This window comes from Pelodiscus sinensis, chromosome 4 (assembly GCF_049634645.1).
Source record: "Pelodiscus sinensis isolate JC-2024 chromosome 4, ASM4963464v1, whole genome shotgun sequence".
Lineage (NCBI taxonomy): Eukaryota > Metazoa > Chordata > Testudines > Trionychidae > Pelodiscus > Pelodiscus sinensis.
In genome coordinates, this window is record NC_134714.1 from 126,266,165 (window position 1) to 126,282,732 (window position 16,568).

Genomic DNA, 16,568 nt, shown 5'->3' on the forward strand with positions numbered 1-16,568 from the left:
TTAACAATGCAAAGAAACAGGATTTAACAGATTACCAGTGAATACCATTAACAAACACAGAATTAATAGGAAACTTATCTATCTGGCCTTTGCACTACCACCATTTATCATACTCTAGAGCATGCACTCCTAGAACTCACAGTACCATACATTTGTTTGCGTGGACGCCCTTGAAGATCTTGCAGCTGGAGGGGATGATTCTAGTCTCCTTCTGTGTGCTGGATGCAGAGTAGCTTCTAGCCACGGGTACAGCCAAAGGGCAATCAGAAGCAGCCTGCTATTTCCAGTCCCAAAGATTCTTAGTGCAAGGCTGTAGCTGCAGCCTAAGAGCTCCTGGAATGGATCAAACTCTTCCATGGCAGCCTGGCTCCTTTTTTTTCAAAAAGCAAAGGGAAGAGTCCCCAGACTGCTGGGCCTACACCTGGGAAGAGTCAGATCCCAAAACAAAAGTCACTTCCTAGTTTCCTCCAGACAAAGGGTTGGGCGTGTGGGAGCAGGCTCAGGGCAGGAGGTGGGGGATGCAGAGTCTGGGGAAGATTTAGGATGTGAGAGGGGCTCAGGGCTGGAGCAGGTAGTTGGGGTGCAGGGCAATTACCGGGGTAACTTGCTTTGGTGGCACAGGCCCTGTGCTCACCTGCAGGCACCGCCCCATGCGGCTCCCATTGGCCATGATTCCTGTCCAATGGGAGCTGCAGTGACAGGTGAGGGACATGTGTGGATGGAGTTCCCAGTACTTCCCACCAGGGCAGGGGGACAGCAGCATGCAGGTGGCCAAAATATAAGGTCTTTGGTGGCTGCAGTCCAGGGCCCTGGGCTAAGGGGCCCCCACAAAAGGTCTGTACTTCTGGTGGCCTGGAGACTTTTTAGCCCTGGGCTGCAACCCCTAAGACCCCTGCATGAATCCAGTCCCGCTGCTGGGCATTACTCAATGTTTGCTACCGGGAAGTAGCATAGTGAGGCATGCCAACAGAAGAGGGCAGAGCAACCTGGTGCCTCCGCCTCCTTCCAGCTGATAAATACCAGGTCCCAAGCCAGGTCCCAGCACAGCCAGGGAGCGACTGCAGACGGAGGGAGGATGAAGTCTTTGGTGATCCCACTAGCCGGGCTCCTGCTCTTGTACCTTGCCCCTGGGGGGCTGTGTGGTGGCTGTGGTGAGTCAAGTGGCCTGTGCCACGTACCCCTCCCCTGGGTGGTGTGGCTTCTGGGTGGCAGTGGAGTAAGCCCTCCGCAGGGCGTTGATAATCCTCCCTCTGCCGAGCTCTTCAGGTGCATGGGGAAATTGAGGCACGGGGCAGTGGTGATTCAGCGCAGGGGTTAACCCAGGAGTCTGGATTCTCCCTCCCAGAGCCTGATCCAGGGGATAGAGTTCCCCTTTTAGAAAGCTAAATAGAATGAGCACCTTGAGTCTGTTGCTTAAGGCAGGGTTCTCTTCTCGGAACCCTCTCCAGTTCATCAACGTCCCTCGTGAGCTGTGGACATCAGAACTGGACGTAGTAGTCCAATCACCAGAGCCGCATGCAGAGGTAAAATCATCTCTCCACTCCTCAAGATTCCCCTGTTCTACCTCTCTACACTTGTTCTTTTAGCCACAGCCAAAGACGGGGAGCAAAGTTCAGTTGATTACCCACAATTGTCTTCAGAGTTGCTGCTTTACAGAATGCTGTCCCTCATCCTCTAAGTATGGCCTCCGCCCTTTATTCCCAGATGTGTACAATTCATTTAGCCCTCTTAAATCCACATTATTTGCTCGTGCCCTGTTTACCAAGTGATCCAGATTGCTCTATATGAGCCAGCTGTTGTCCTCATTTACCCCTTCCTGATATGTGTGTCAGCTATAAATGTTATCAGTGTTTTCTTGAATAAAAACTGTTAACTAGCAGACGCAAGAATCAGTCTCTATGGGATTCCTCTAGAAACACACCTGCTCACAGATATTTCATGTATAATTGAATTGTGAGACCTATCATTTAGCCAGCTTTTAATCCATTTAGTGCTTGCCATGTTATTTTACATGTCTAGTTTTTTTTTAAAGCAAAACGTCATGGGCCACCCAGCCAAATGCCTTAAAGAAGTCTAAGTATATTACATCAACCCTATTAACTTTAACAACCAAACTAGTAATCCAATAAAAAAGATATCATATTAGTTTGACAGGATCTATTTTACATAAACAACGGTGCAGTGTGGCTGTCACCCAGACAGTGCGATGCCCTGGAAGCTGGTCCGTCTGGTTCAGCTGGGGATTCAGGAGGAGTTTCCCTTTTCTGTGCCTTGTCAGTGGTTGGACTACAATAGCCTTGTTTCCCCAGCCATCTAGGCCACGGCAGCCTCTCACTTCCTACCTTTCCTACTGCTCATCCCCAGGCTGGGAAATGTCACACATGGCACTCAGGAAAAGGGGGAGGGGAAGAGAGAGCGGGGATCAAGGATGCAGCTGTTACGGGGCCAGGACACAGGTGACCAGCAGCACGGGACCATGCCAGCCTGCGGCACTAGAGATGTGGTCCAGCATAGGGACTGTAGTCACACCCCATTTAGCCAGGTGTAAACAGCCTGGGCAGAGACTCTCAGGCTAGCGAAAATGCCAAGGAGGGATGGGGGCAGAGGGCAGAGTCTCTAGTCCAAGCCTGAACGTCCACACTGCTATGTTTGCCCCCACCCCAACCCCCATGTGCTGTGCAGATCTGCCCTGTGTCTCTTTGTGTCTCCGTTTCTCCATCTGTGCAATGTGGACAACAAAACTGCTCTGCCTCATTAGGGTCTTGTTAAGCACAGTGGTGGGGCCATCTAAAGTTCAGCATGGAGATGGGGTGGAGGCACATCTAACAAAGTTGGCACAGGGACGAATATTTTTCCTGTTCCATGAGGATTTTCTATATTTAAAAAAATAATCCTGTCCTGCCTGAAGTTAAAATGGCAAAAATCTCAAATGTGCTTGAACCGGGAAGGGAAAAATCCCAGAAAACAAAACCCACAGGATGAGTTAATCAACGTATTTCCTCTGGATCACTTCAAAATGCTTCAACTTCACACTCTCCCCTCTTTTCTTTCTGCGTAAATTTACTAAAATTTCTCAATTCTACTCAAAAGAGAAAAACTTTCCAATGTGGACGCTTTTCAACCACATATTTTTCACGGCAGGAGTTTCTTCCCACCCAACACTGCTTCCTCCTGACTCAGCATGTTTTGGTGAAAAATGTTCATTTGAAAAATTCCATACCAGCTGTATGTTTAGTCCTGTGGCTAAACATCCAGTGGCTGGATGACTTAGTGATATAGGGGGCTGCTCTAGCTGCTCCTTGGTCCTTAGCTCAGGCAGTAGCGAGCCACAGATCCAGAGGTCCTAGGTTCAAAGCCAGTAACCACCTGACCAAGGGGTTATGACCTGGTTTCTTTCTGACTTTGCTTCTTCCTCTTGCTCTCCCCTTGCACTCCTGGGCCCCCACCGCATTCCTGGTGGGATCTCTGGGTCTTCCTTGAGCCCCAAAGGGACTGTGGTTCCTGCAGTCAGAGACTCACCCCTTCCAAGGTATAATTGGTGCTTGTCACCATCTCTCTCTCCACACAGGTGCTCTGCCCACCTGCCACTCAGCCAATATCACTGTCACCTACACGGTTGTCGATGGCGTGAGCGAAACCTTCAAAGACTCCATCCATGTCACCGTGCCCCAGAACTCCTTCTTCTTCAATGTGATGGAGGCCGCTCGGGATAAAAACCCCAGCCAGTTCAAGTATGTGCCCAGCACAGAGAGCAGGCTAGATGGTTGTATGGGGCTGCTAGAGCAAAAGACATGGAAACAAATGGAGGGGTCCCATGGAAGGGGGAGGGGGAAGTGCTGAGTCTCACTGAGTCCTGGGCTGCACGTCCGTGCGGTGTGGGGACAGAGTCGCCCACTTTCTAAATGCACAAAACCAAACACTCCTGCCCTGCCCCGTCCTTGAGGAGCTGCCCCTGCTCGCCCCATCCCCCTCCCTCCATCCCTCAGGCTCCCCCACCCTCACTCACTTTCACCAGACAGAGGGTTGCCGTGTGGGAGGGGATATGGTCTCTTTCTGGGGAGATGGGTGGGCTTCAGGGTCGGGCAGGGGATGAGGTGTTTGAGGTTCAGAGGGGGCTCCAGGATGGGGTGAAGGCTGTGGAGAGTGGGAGGGGGTCGGGCGCAGGGTGGTGGGTTCTTGGGTGGGGCTGGGAATGAGGTGTTTGAGGTTCAGAGGGGGCTCCAGGATGGGGTGAAGGCTGTGGAGAGCGGCGTGGGAGGGGGTGGAGCGCAGGTCGGTGGATTCTGGGGTGGAGCAGGTGGTTGGGAGGCTGGAGGGAGTTCAGAGTCCCGGGCCTTAGCTTCAGCCCCCAGCTGAGCCACCAACCAAACGTTCAATGGCCCGGTGAGCAGGGCCAACCAGAGCCACCAGGGTCCCTTTCTCAGCAGGCGTGCCCATCGAAAATGATGCCTGGCAACCCTCATGGGGCGGGAGGGAAGCTGAGTCAGCGGTAACCAGGGCCTCTCTCTGTCTCCCTCTAGCTTCACGTACACACTGAGCGTGTGGGGTGCGTACATCACCTCTGTGCGGGGCCTGCAGGCCAGTAAAACCCAGAGCACCTACTGGCAGCTCCTGAGCGACAACGTCCCGCTGAAACTAGGTGGGACGGCTGGCAGAGAGCGGGGGGGAAGGCGGCATGTGATGGAGGGAGGGGTCGAGGGGGTGGGGAGGTGGGAAGGAATGGGGAGGTGAGAGGTGTCAGGGAATGAGGGGTTGAGAACTGGGACACAGACTGACGCAGGGTGGGGTTGTCATGGCGCTGGGTGACCAGGGCTGAGGGGTCACTTACCCATTTGCCTCCCTTCCCTCTCCTCTCGTTCCAGGCGCTGGGTGCTACGCCGTCTCCCACGGTGAGAGGCTGGAGGTCAGGTTCTCCAAGTACTGAGCTCCTGCGCACTGAACAGCCTGCTCAGGAAAGTGCCGCTTGTCCCGGCCTTTCCCCTGCATGGATGCCGGGTTCAGCAGGCTCCTTGCTCCCCTGAGCAGGAATCTCCGGCTTGGTGGGATGGGCCCTGGGGAAGGCTGGGGCTTGTATCACGTCTCTGTGGCTGTTTCCCAAATGCTGCCTGTGTCTGTCCCTCAGGCCTAAAATAAAGCCCTTGCATGGACCCCGGCAAGTCTGACTTTCTCCCCGCGGCCGCTAAGGGGGGCTCCTGGGGAGGGATCAAGGAGGGGTTAGTGACAACTGAAGGGCTGATCCCACCAGGGGTGGTAGGGAGTTCGGAGTTGACCTAGGAGCTGGCCAGAGGAGGGTTGACTTGAAGCTGGTTGGAGAGTTATTGGAGGCAGAGACACTAGGAATGCAGGTAAAGGGGCCCCGGCCTGCACCCTACATCTGAAAAACAGCAGCATGGCTGGTCAGCGCGAGAGGAACCCCACCCCACCCCCACCCCATAGCTCACCTGGAGCCCCCCTTCACTCTATCGGGCTGGCCAATGGGGTACTGGGCTCACCATGGAGTCACCATCCCCTCCAGAGCCGTGGCTGTGCGGCACTCACCCGCCTCCCACCCATGGGTTCCGCCCCACCTGTGTTCTCTCCCCTGCAGTTTCCCTGCCTGTGAACCCCTCCTTGCCCAGTTGTCCCCCCCCGCCTCTGCCCATTGTCCCGTGACCCCCACCCACTACTTCCCCCTTTTTCTTCTTCTCTCCCAGCTCAGCCTTTGCCCAGCAACCTCGCACCTCATCTCCTGGCCCACTGCAACCCTGCTAGGACCCCATCTCCTCTTCTTCCCCCCACCTCCCCGACCCTGCTGCCCACCTGGATCCCCATCTCCTCTCTGGCTCTCTAAACAATCCCTCCTCCTCCCTCTACTCTCGGACCCTGAACCCTTCCCCCCCAACACCTGCCTAGGTCTGAACCCCTATGTGCTGTGTCCTGACAACCTCACGCCTGCCTGGGACCCAGGTGATTCGCCCTCTCCCTTTGTCTGAGGAAGGGGAACTCTGGTGTTCCCAGTGCCCATGTCCCCAAGTCCCTTCCTGTCTGGGGCAGGAGAGCTTTATTAAAATTGGAATTGTGATCCCATTTAAATAGGCTTTATTTTAAATAATATACCTTTAAAATTAAATTTAAAAGTGTTATGGCCTAAATTTCTCGTAACCTATTTAAATAACTTATGAATTAAATTAAAAAATTAAAAAAACATGTCTCCTCTCAACTTTTAAAGAAATTCTACCAGTTCAATAGTATAAGTTGCTGTGTAAGCACCCAGAACCAGTGTTTACATCAGCAGTAGTTTCTTCTGCAGGTAAAGAGAGAATGTTTTTATCACTTTGGTTTATTCAGCTAGTTCGATTCAATGATTAGTTCATTCACAGTGCAAAACCGATAGTTGATGAAGCAGAAAAACTTGTTTTTCTCTTCTCTCAGTAAAAAGCTGGTTATGAGAGCATTCTAATATCTTGAAGAACATGATGACTAGAATCGAACTGTTAAATTCACTATGGATATTTCCTATGTTTAATAAATTAATTTTAGATGCAAAATGTGTTTGGATACTTTTTTGTTATGTGTCCTTCACATTTAAGGTAGTTTTATTTCATACAAAAGTGAAATGCTGGTTTTGTTTATTTTAAATAGAATTTCCATCCAGACAGAAGTAGATGGAAATCATATGTTTTAAAAAAAGTAGCCACCACTTAGCAAATAATAAATGGGGTAAAACCTGACTCTTAAATGTTCGTGTTACACACCATTTTGTAATAGAATAAAAATATAAAAATTAAGAATCTGATTACATGTAAGTTACACAATTATTTGGGCATTTATTTAATTGGTACTGTACTAAGTGTATTCTCCTGGTTAGTAAATAGAAGCACCAAATTTGGCATAAAGGTTATATTTAGTTGTAAGTCAACATGTTTTAAAGGTTGCAAATCAATAAGACCCAACCGTCCTTTAGGAAAATATTTTAAAAGTATAATTTAAATGATTAATTGCTCATTTAAACCAAAGTTTTCTGCTTGCCGGTTTAAAATTAGAGATTTAAAACAAAGCTATTTAAATCAATCCACCCTGTTTCAGAGGCTGTTTGGTCCATCCCTGAAAGAAAAAGCACAGGGTTGCACTCATGGAATAGGTCCTAGGCTAGTGGGGTTTTGTTGTCTGGTGCCTGTCTTGTTCTGGACAGTTGAGCTGGGGAGTTCAAACAAAAGTTCTCTTAATCCCTTTGAACTCTCTCATTGTATATTGAAACTGATTCTTGCCTATGGACATCAAAAGTTAGACAGCTTATGTGCTGGGGTTGGAGTCTGATTATAAGGCTTCTAATAATAAAATCCCTTTGCAGAGTGAGGAGTGGGACCGGGACTCCAGCACTAGGTGATGTGAACAGCTGCATGCTTTGGAAGTCTTTAACTGGCTTGCTGTGGATGAACCTGCCCTCCCATTGTCCTCACGTGAGGAGTCCCTGGCGCTCTCCTAGGAGATGAAAATGCCCTGGGGGTTGGGCTCCCCCTGGAGTGTGCACCCCACCCCCCAGGAAGCAGCTGAATTTTTGTGCACACCCCCAGCAAGCTGTGCAAGCTGCATTTGCATGCACATCCTCCCTGGACAAAAAAAGGAGGGTTGGCCAGAAATTTTTTTGTGTGGGGCAGCAAAAAAACCCAGAGCGGGCCATGGACACAGGGAAATGGGGAGGGGCATGCAGGGGTGACATCATATGGAGGGCCATTCTCAATCCATTTCCCAGGCCTATTTTGGTTGCCAGTCTGCCACTGGCTGACCCCTCAGTCAGACATGCAGATACACATTTATAAGCCTTCCAAGACACAAAGATCAACTAATACCAATTCATAAAAAAGAAACAAACTCTTATTATCAAAAAAAATCTACAGTTGCAAGCATAGTAAAGCAAAAACTTAGTTACAAAGAAAAAAAAACACAATTAACAGCTCAGACATTGCTTCCAAATCCCCAAACAAAAAAAACAACAAATCCTGATGGACTATCTAAACTTTTCCCTACTTACACATTGTAAGAAATCTGTTCTTGGAGAGAGGAATGTTTCCCATCTCCCTCAGTCTTGGAAGAAACTGCTCTGCCTCTCAAACCCAGAAGAGAGAGAAAAAAACCCCTCTCTTCCAGTTTAAAATTCCTACCTGCATTGTCATTGGCTGACCACCGGACACCTGGCTAGATACAGGAGGCTAGAGTTTACCCCTTAGTCACCAGGTGCTGGTCAGCACTCCTGATTATGACAGGGGATAACAGTACAGGCAGTCCCCGGGTTACGTACAAGATAGGGACTGTAGGTTTGTTCTTAAGTCGAATCTGTATGTAAGTCGGAACTGGCATCCAGATTCAGCCGCTGAATCTGGACACCAGTTCTGACTTACATACAGATTCAACTTAAGAACCCCAGGCGTCCCCAAGTCAGCTGCTGCTGAAACTGATCAGCAGCTGATTCCAGGAAGCCTGGGGCAGAGCAACTCTGCCTCGGGCTTCCTGTAGTCAGCCGCTGGTCAGTTTCAGCAGCGGCTAACTTGGGGACGCCTGGGGTAGAGCAGCTCGGGTGCTGCTGGGTTGGTCCAGCCGCTCCTCAGCGCTACTGGACCAACCCAGCAGCACCCCAGCTGCTCTGCCCCAGGTGTCCTGATTCAGCCACTGCTGAAACTGATCAGCAGGCTGAATCAGGACTCCTGGGGCTGAGCAGCTGGGGTGCTGCCGGGTTGGTCCAGTAGCGCCAAGGAGCGGTGCTGCGGGACCAACCGGCAGCACCCCACCTGCTCTACCACAGGCCCCGGGGCTTTGCTCCACATCTCCCTGGTCTGCTGGGGGGGGGGGGGGGGCACTAGCTGTGTCCCCCCCCAGCAGACCAGGGAGATGCGGAGCAAAGCGGCGGAGGACCTGGGCCGGACCGCAGCGCTTCCAGATCAGCACCGCGGTCCGGCCCGGGTCCTGCGCGGCTTTGCTCAGCGTCTCCCTGGTCTGCAGACCAGGGAGACGCTGAGCAAAGCCGCACAGGACCCGGCCCGACCCGTGGCGCTTCCAGCTGATCTGGAAGCGGCCGCGGGTCCGGCCCCGGGTCCTGCGCCACTTTGCTCCCCATCTCCCTGGTCTGCTGGCTCCCGCAGCAGACCAGGGAGACGGGGAGCAGCTTTTCTCGCCCCGGAGGAGGCGGGTGGCGGGACCAGGCGTCCCGCCGCTCGAGTCCTCCGGGGCGAGAAAATCCCCGTTCGTAACTGCGGATCCAATATAAGTTGGATCCGCGTAACTTGGGGACTACCTGTATTGCTCTACCTCACCAAGGGGCTCTGAGGAGAAATAGTGTGGACCTTGTGAGATGCTCAGTGTGATGGGTTGGGGACACTCTTGGGACTGTCACTTGATATGCTGAGGCACCATTGAGCCGGTTACATCTGGGCACCCCCTCACCCTGTCTTGCTGTGGTTAGCTCTCCAGCATGCGTCCGCTGAGACGCAGGGACAAGGTCATAGCCCACGGTTGCAGACACAGACTGAAAGCAGCACAACATGAGGCCTTTTCCCAGCACTCAACCACACAGGCACTTTGGGAGCTGAACCCTAGATAAATCTGTCTTACACTGCATAGATACTTGTCCAGTGTAAGCACCTGACATTCACCCTCTTTCTCAATGAAAAGAGAGATATGCACCGTGTAGCGGTGCTGTAGCCCACTCCAGCAGGGAGAGGATTAAAAAGAGGCCAGAGGGAGCCCATGCAAGAGGACGCCCCAATCCAGGGAGGGACATAGGTCCACAACGGCAGAGCAGAGTGACGATGGGTGAGAAAGAAGCCAGTGTATGCCAACAGACAGAGCTAATTCCCTGGGTGGCCAGTAGGAGGTGCTGCAGCAGTGAGTTGACCCCATTTCACCCAGGCTCTTTGCTCCCACTGGTAGCAATTACTCACACTGGATTTAGTACCAAACACAAGTTATTGTATTAAGTATGAAAAGGTGGTATTTAAGTGGTCATAAGAGGCAGCAAACAGAACAAAGTATGTGAGCAGGTCCAGCAATGGCAATTAGCCAGGATGGGTAGGAATGGTGACCCTAGCCTCTGTTTCTCTGGAAGTGGGTGACAGGGGAAGGATCATGTGAGGATTACCTGTTGTGTTCCCTCCCTCTGGGGCATCTGGTATTGGCCACTTTTGGCAGACAGGATACTGAGCTGGATAGACCTTTGGTCTGACCCTGTATAGCCATTCTTATGTTTTTATGAACAAAATAAAGATGCAAGCTAAGCTTAATACACTAAAGAAACTAGTTACGCATAAGATCTCACTGTAAATGTTGTTCAATAATCTTCACATGCCAGTCAACCTTTTAGCCTGGGTCTAATTCCTTCCCCCATCTCAGTCTTTAGTTTCCAGCCATTATTGTGGTGGGATGGCGGGGGAGAACTGGCCACCAGGATTACTTCATTTCCCACTCTTAAACAGGATTTGCACCAGGCAGAATCCTTAATTCCCTAGTTTGACTCTCTCCCAGCTTGTCATGGAACATGCCAGAATTCAAGATGGGTTCCAGTGTCAGGTGACATGGTCAATTGGGTGTCTGTAGCCATTCTTCACTGGCTGACCTACCTGTTCCTGGGAAGGTTAAGTTCTTACATCGTTCATTGTCTCTTGCGGATGGGCCCCCAGCACTGTTGCCTCTTTCATTGTTCTACCTGAAGTGTCAGCTGTGGGTGCAACTGGAATCAGCAAGTATGAAATTACAGATATGCAGGCCAATATGCCTAACTTCATCTACATACATGATGCAAGCATATGGCATAATCATCATCAGTAAATGAGAAATTAATTTCCAGGGATATCACAGGAGCTATCTTGCAACAAGCTTATGAGTTCTGACAGTCATATCATAAACATTTGTATTAAGTATAAGGAACACTGTATCCCATTCAGAATGGGGCCACATATCTACCACAGGAAACTTCTCTATACCACTGCTATCTCTTCCCATGGCTTATTAGTTATGCCCCCAAATTTCCTCTATCTTTGGATGTAATCTTGGCTCAGAGCAATTGGCTTGGAGTTCCCTGTGTTATCACAGAATCATACATAGGTGTGTGCACGGGGTGTACTGGGTGTGCCCAGGCACACCCTAATGCAGGGGCGGACTGGCCCAGTGGGATACCGGGAATTTCTCTGTGGGCCGTTTTGACAGGCTGGCCGAAGCCCGTACTTTGGGCGGCATGTCCCCATCCACTGGCTGGGTGGAGGAGTGGAGCACTGCCGGAGAGATGGAAGGGCCATGATTCTCGCCGCTGGGCTGCCTGCATGCAGCTCTGGCACGAGGAAGCGGGGCACAAGCCAGAGGGTGGGACGCTGGCAGACGCCAGGATGCTGCCATGACGTGGTGTCATGACATCATGGCCGGCGACCGCCAGATTCAAAAAGGCTCCGGCGGCTGGACAGGAAAGTGGAGGGACGACCAGAGAACAATCCCCCTTCCAGGGACCCTGAAGGTGGAGATCAGCCGCTTGGAGACAGACACGGATGACGGACAGAGCCAGTATGTCCCCCGGATGGAAGGGGGAACACCTGGGACAAGGGGAAGGACAGGAAGCAGCCCAAGGCAGGGATGTATTGGGCCCCACGGGCTGACGAGTTTCGGGGAGGCAACCCCATCAGCCAGGTGAGGGCGGCCAAGCCCTTACCCATTAGTGCCCTAGGCTGGGACCCGGTGGAGAGGGAGGGCCCGGGTCCCTCTGTCCCTCCCCCACGGGAGAGTGAAAGTCCAGGCTAATCCTAAACTGGGGGCAACCGGCGGCATACAGGACACTTGTGACCGTATGGACTAGTGTACTCACAGGGTATTGGGCGTGTGCGGGAAGTAGACTGAGGTCACGAGGGACCCCCTTGTGAGCACAGGGGGATACTGAGACAGACAGACTGTCACAGCCACCCTCCTAAGGGCCAGCTGGTGGCTGCTGGAGGAGGAGGGGGATTTGTGACAGGTTGCCGCTGCCCCACACTTTAAATTTCCTGGCGCCGTGCACTGGCCATGTACAGGAACCCCACGGCACGGTGCGACTGAGGAAACGCATACGTGACATGTATAAACACCATGTAACAGGTGAGAGGGGAGACACCCTGGCATGGCGTGACATGATGGCCCGGGACTTTAAAACTGTCCGGCCCAGCTTTGCACCTCGCAGCCCAGCTTCAGGCCCGGCATGTGGTCTGGAGCCCCAGAAGCAGCTGGGGTCAGGGCTGTGGGGACTTCTGGGGCCCGATCGCAGACTCCAGCCCTGCAAACTGGAAGGCAGAAGCAAGGTAGGGGAGTGGAAGGGGGAAGGGGCTTGTGCTGAGGGGAGGGGGCAGTGCAGAAGAAAGGGGAAGGCACCAAGCGGCAGGGTGCAGGAGAGACAAATGCCAGGGGGCCAAGTGGAGACAATGAGGAACAGGGAAGGATGGGAGGTGTCAGTGGGAGGGGGGACAGGGTGATGCTGGAAGAGGTGAGGGTAAGGGCACTGGGGACTACAGGGGAAGGGGAAGGTGCTGGGGGAAGGCTTGAAAGAAGGGGTGGGCATGAGGAAGGCAGGGATGGAGCAGGGCATGTGTTAGGGCACAGGAGCATGAGGGGAATGGGGGGAGAGAAGGGTTGGTGGAGGGGGGCAGGTCTCAGGAGGGCTGAGGGCAGTGAGAAAGGCAGGAGTCAGGACAGCAGAGGAGGGTGCGGGGTTGGGGGGTTGCAGGCACCAGGGGAGCTGATGGAGCAAGGGGAGGAGACAGGGCAGCAGAGGGAAAAGGTAGAGGTTTATAAGATATTTATTAATAACTTGGGTTCCACAGTGGCACATCCAAACAAGCCCCATGAACTCAGTACTGGTGCACAGCACAAATTCATTCTGCTCATGGGAGGAAACTCTTAGAGGGAACACTTCCCCCAGCCTCTCTGCCCCTGAGTTAATGTCACACACGTTGGGTTAATGCAATTGCAGGATAGTTACATGGGGGGGCGGTGGGGGCCAAACTAATCCCTGTTGGTAGGAGGATGGTGGGAAAAGTCCCTGGGGGGGGGGAGGTGTCACATGACACCTTTTACTTCTGCTCATGTGTCCATCTTGCCCCGAGAGTGTTACCTCCAGAGACGTGGCTAATGAGAGTCAGGGGGTGTGGCTAATGGGGATCAAAGAGTACTGTTAAAAAAAATTCTTTGGATTCACACCCTAATGAAAAGTGCTACACACGCCTACAGAATCATATAATCATAGAATACTAGGACTGGAAGGGACCTCGAGAGGTCATCGAGTCCAGCCCCCCGCCCTCAAGACAGGACCAAGCTCCGTCTACACCATCCCTGACAGATGTCTATCTAACCTGTTCTTAAATATCTCCAGAGAGGGAGATTCCACCACCTCCCTTGGCAATTTATTCCAATATTTGACCACCCAGACAGTTAGGAATTTTTTCCTAATGTCCAATCTAAACCTCCCTTGCTGCACTTTAAGCCCATTACTCCTTGTCCTGTCCTCAGAAAACAAGAGGAACAAATTTTCTCCTTCCTCCTTGTGACACCCTTTTAGATATTTGAAAACCGCTATCATGTCCCCCCTTAATCTTCTTTTTTCCAAACTAAACAAGCCCAGTTCATGAAGCCTGGCTTCATAGGTCATGTTCTCTAGACCTTTAATCATTCTTGTCGCTCTTCTCTGTACCCTTTCCAATTTCTCCACATCTTTCTTGAAATGTGGCGCCCAGAACTGGACACAGTATTCCAGCTGAGGCCTAACTAGTGCAGAGTAGAGCAGCAGAATGACTTCACAAGTTTTGCTTACAACACACCTGTTGATACAACCTAGAATCATATTTGCATTTTTTGCAACAGCATCACACTGTTGACTCATATTCAACTTGTGGTCCACTATGACCCCTAGATCCCTTTCCGCCATGCTCCTTCCTAGACAGTCGCTTCCCATCTTGTATGTATGGAACTGATTGTTCCTTCCTAAGTGGAGCACTTTGCATTTCTTTTTATTAAACTTCATCCTGTTTACCTCTGACCATTTCTCTAACTTGCTAAGGTCATTTTGAATTATGTCCCTATCCTCCAAAGAAGTTGCAACCCCACCCAGTTTGGTATCATCTGCAAACTTAATAAGTGTACTCTCTATCCCAATATCTACGTCGTTGAAGATATTGAACAGTACGGGTCCCAAAACAGACCCTTGCGGAACTCCACTTGTTATCCCTTTCCAGCAGGATTTAGCACCATTAACAACAACTCTCTGACTATGGTTATCCAGCCAATTATGCACCCACCTTATCGTGGCCCTATCTAAGTTAATTTGCCTAGTTTATCAATAAGAATATCATGCAAGACCGTATCAAATGCCTTACTAAAGTCTAGGTATATGACATCCACTGCTTCTCCCTTATCCACAAGGCTCGTTATCCTATCAAAGAAAGCTATCAGATTAGTTTGGCATGACTTGTTCTTCACAAACCCATGACAGGGACCCATGACAGGGACTAATTTAACTACAACTACTCAAGAGAGCGATCTTGGAGTCATTGTGGATAGTTCTCTGCAAACATCCACTCAGTGTGCAGCTGCAATCAAAAAAGCAAACAGAATGTTAGGAATCATTTAAAAAGGGATAGAGAATAAGACAGAGAATATCTTATTACCTCTATATAAAACCATGGTATGCCCACATCTTAAATACTGCAAACAGATGTGGTCTCCTCATCTCAAAAAAGATATTTTGGCATTGGAGAAGGTTCAGAAAAGGGCAACAAAAATGATGAGGGGTTTGGCACGGGTCCCATATGAAGAGAGATTAAAAAAATTTGGACTTTTCATCTTAGAAAAGAGGAGACTAAGGGGGGATATGATAGAGGTCTGTAAAATCATGACTTGTGTGGAAAAAGTGAATAAGGAAAAGTTATTTACTTATTCCCACAATATAAGAACTAGGGGTCACCAAATGAAATTAATAGGCAGCAGGTTTAAAACAAGCATAAGGAAGTTTTTCTTCACTCACTGCATAGTCAACCTGTGGAACTCCTTGCCAGAGGATGTGGTGAAGGCTAGGACTTTAACAGGATTAAAAAAAGAGCTAGATTCATGGAGGTTAGGTCCATCAATGGCTATTAGCCAGGATGGGTAGGAATGGTGTCCATAGCTTCTCTCTGGAAATGGGTAACAGGAGAGGGATCACGTGATGATTACCTGTTGTGTTCTCTCCCTCTGGGTCATCTGGCATTGGCCATTGTCGGCAGACAGGATACTGAGCTGGATGGACCTTTGGTCTGACCCAGGCTGGCCGCTCTTATGTTCTTATGAGTAAAATAAAGACTCAAGCTAAGCTTAATACACTAAAGAAACTTGTTACATGCAAGATCTCACTGTAAATGTGGTTCTAATAATCTTCACTCTCCAGTCACCCTTCCAGCCTGGGCCTAATTCCTTCCCCCATCTCGGTCTTTAGTTTCCAGCCATTATTGTGGTGGGGTGGCTGGGGAGAACAGCCCACCAGGATTACTTCATTCCCTACCCTTAAACAGGATTTGCAGAAGGCAGAATCCTTTGTTCCCTAGTTTAACCCCCTCTCAGCTTGTCATGGAAAATGTCAGAATTCAAGATGGGTTCCAGTGTCAGGTGACATGGTCAGTTGGATGGCTGTAGCCATTTTTCACCGGCTGACCTACCCCTGCAGAACCCCACTTGTCATGCCCTTCCAGAAGGATTGTGAACTGCTAATAACTACTCTGAGAACGGTTATCACTCATCTTACTCTTATGCCCCAGTTATGCACCCACCTTGTAGTAGCCGCATCTAAGTTGTATTTACCTAGTTTATTGATAAGAAGATCATGCGAGACCGTACCAAATGCCTTACCAAAGTCTAGACCAGTGGTCACCAACCCGTAGATCGGGATTTACCAGTAGATCTTGGAGCCTCTGACAGGTGATCCTGACTGGTTTGGCCAGGAAGCTCTCCATTGTTGGCACTTCAGTTGCCCCTGCCCCCACTGTCATGCTGCTCCTGCCCTCTGCCTTGGAGCTGCCCTCCTGGGAGTTTTCTGCTGGCTGTGCAGGGTGTAGGAGGGAGAAGGGTGTGTGTGTGTGTGTGCTGATGTCAGGGTGTCCCTCCTCCCCCCACTTCTGTACCCTGTCTCCACACAGAGAGAAGGGGATGGAGGGAACTTGGCCATGCAAATCTGTCGCTCACACACGGCGTGTGTCTCTGTCCTTCTCACAGACCCACACTGTCCTTCACTCGTCTCCCAACCCAACACACACGTGGGGGGTTGTTGTTACTTCTTTTACTGCTTGCCAAGTGGGTTATTTTTGGTGTTTGGCTGGTCTGTGCATTTCATCGTTTTCATTTTTCTCTTACGCTTAAATGTAATTCTTTGAGCAGTGAGTTCTAAAATGCTGAACCATCCGTGGCTGAGTAATTATCCCCATGGTAACTGCTGCTCCTGGACATGGCTGGCACGTCCCTGCAGCCCCTGAGAAAGACACAGCAGGGGATCTCTACATGCTGTCCTTGCGAGTAGACACTGCTCCTGCATCTCCCATTGGTCAATAAAAGTAGCTAGTAGA

The 16,568-nt window shown here is 50.7% G+C and overlaps 1 protein-coding gene across 1 annotated transcript; it reads left to right on the plus strand.

Moving 5' to 3' along the window:
- The first annotated feature begins 1,032 nt into the window (after positions 1–1,032).
- LOC112546543 (transcobalamin-1-like) lies at positions 1,033–5,148 on the plus strand. The gene is made up of 4 exons (XM_025187083.2): positions 1,033–1,151; positions 3,569–3,731; positions 4,521–4,639; positions 4,863–5,148. Exons 1-4 carry the CDS (start codon positions 1,076–1,078, stop codon positions 4,922–4,924), a joined length of 420 nt encoding a protein of 139 aa, XP_025042868.2. The 5' UTR covers positions 1,033–1,075; the 3' UTR covers positions 4,925–5,148.
- Positions 5,149–16,568: the final 11,420 nt, after the last annotated feature.

Bases quoted from the DNA above. Each gene is read 5' to 3' on its own strand.
- LOC112546543 (XM_025187083.2), top strand. From the start codon at position 1,076: ATGAAGTCTTTGGTGATCCCACTAGCCGGGCTCCTGCTCTTGTACCTT. The intron at 1,152-3,568 runs GTGAGTCAAGTG...CTCTCCACACAG, and splicing joins GGGGCTGTGTGGTGGCTGTG to GTGCTCTGCCCACCTGCCAC. The intron at 4,640-4,862 runs GTGGGACGGCTG...CTCTCGTTCCAG, and splicing joins CAACGTCCCGCTGAAACTAG to GCGCTGGGTGCTACGCCGTC.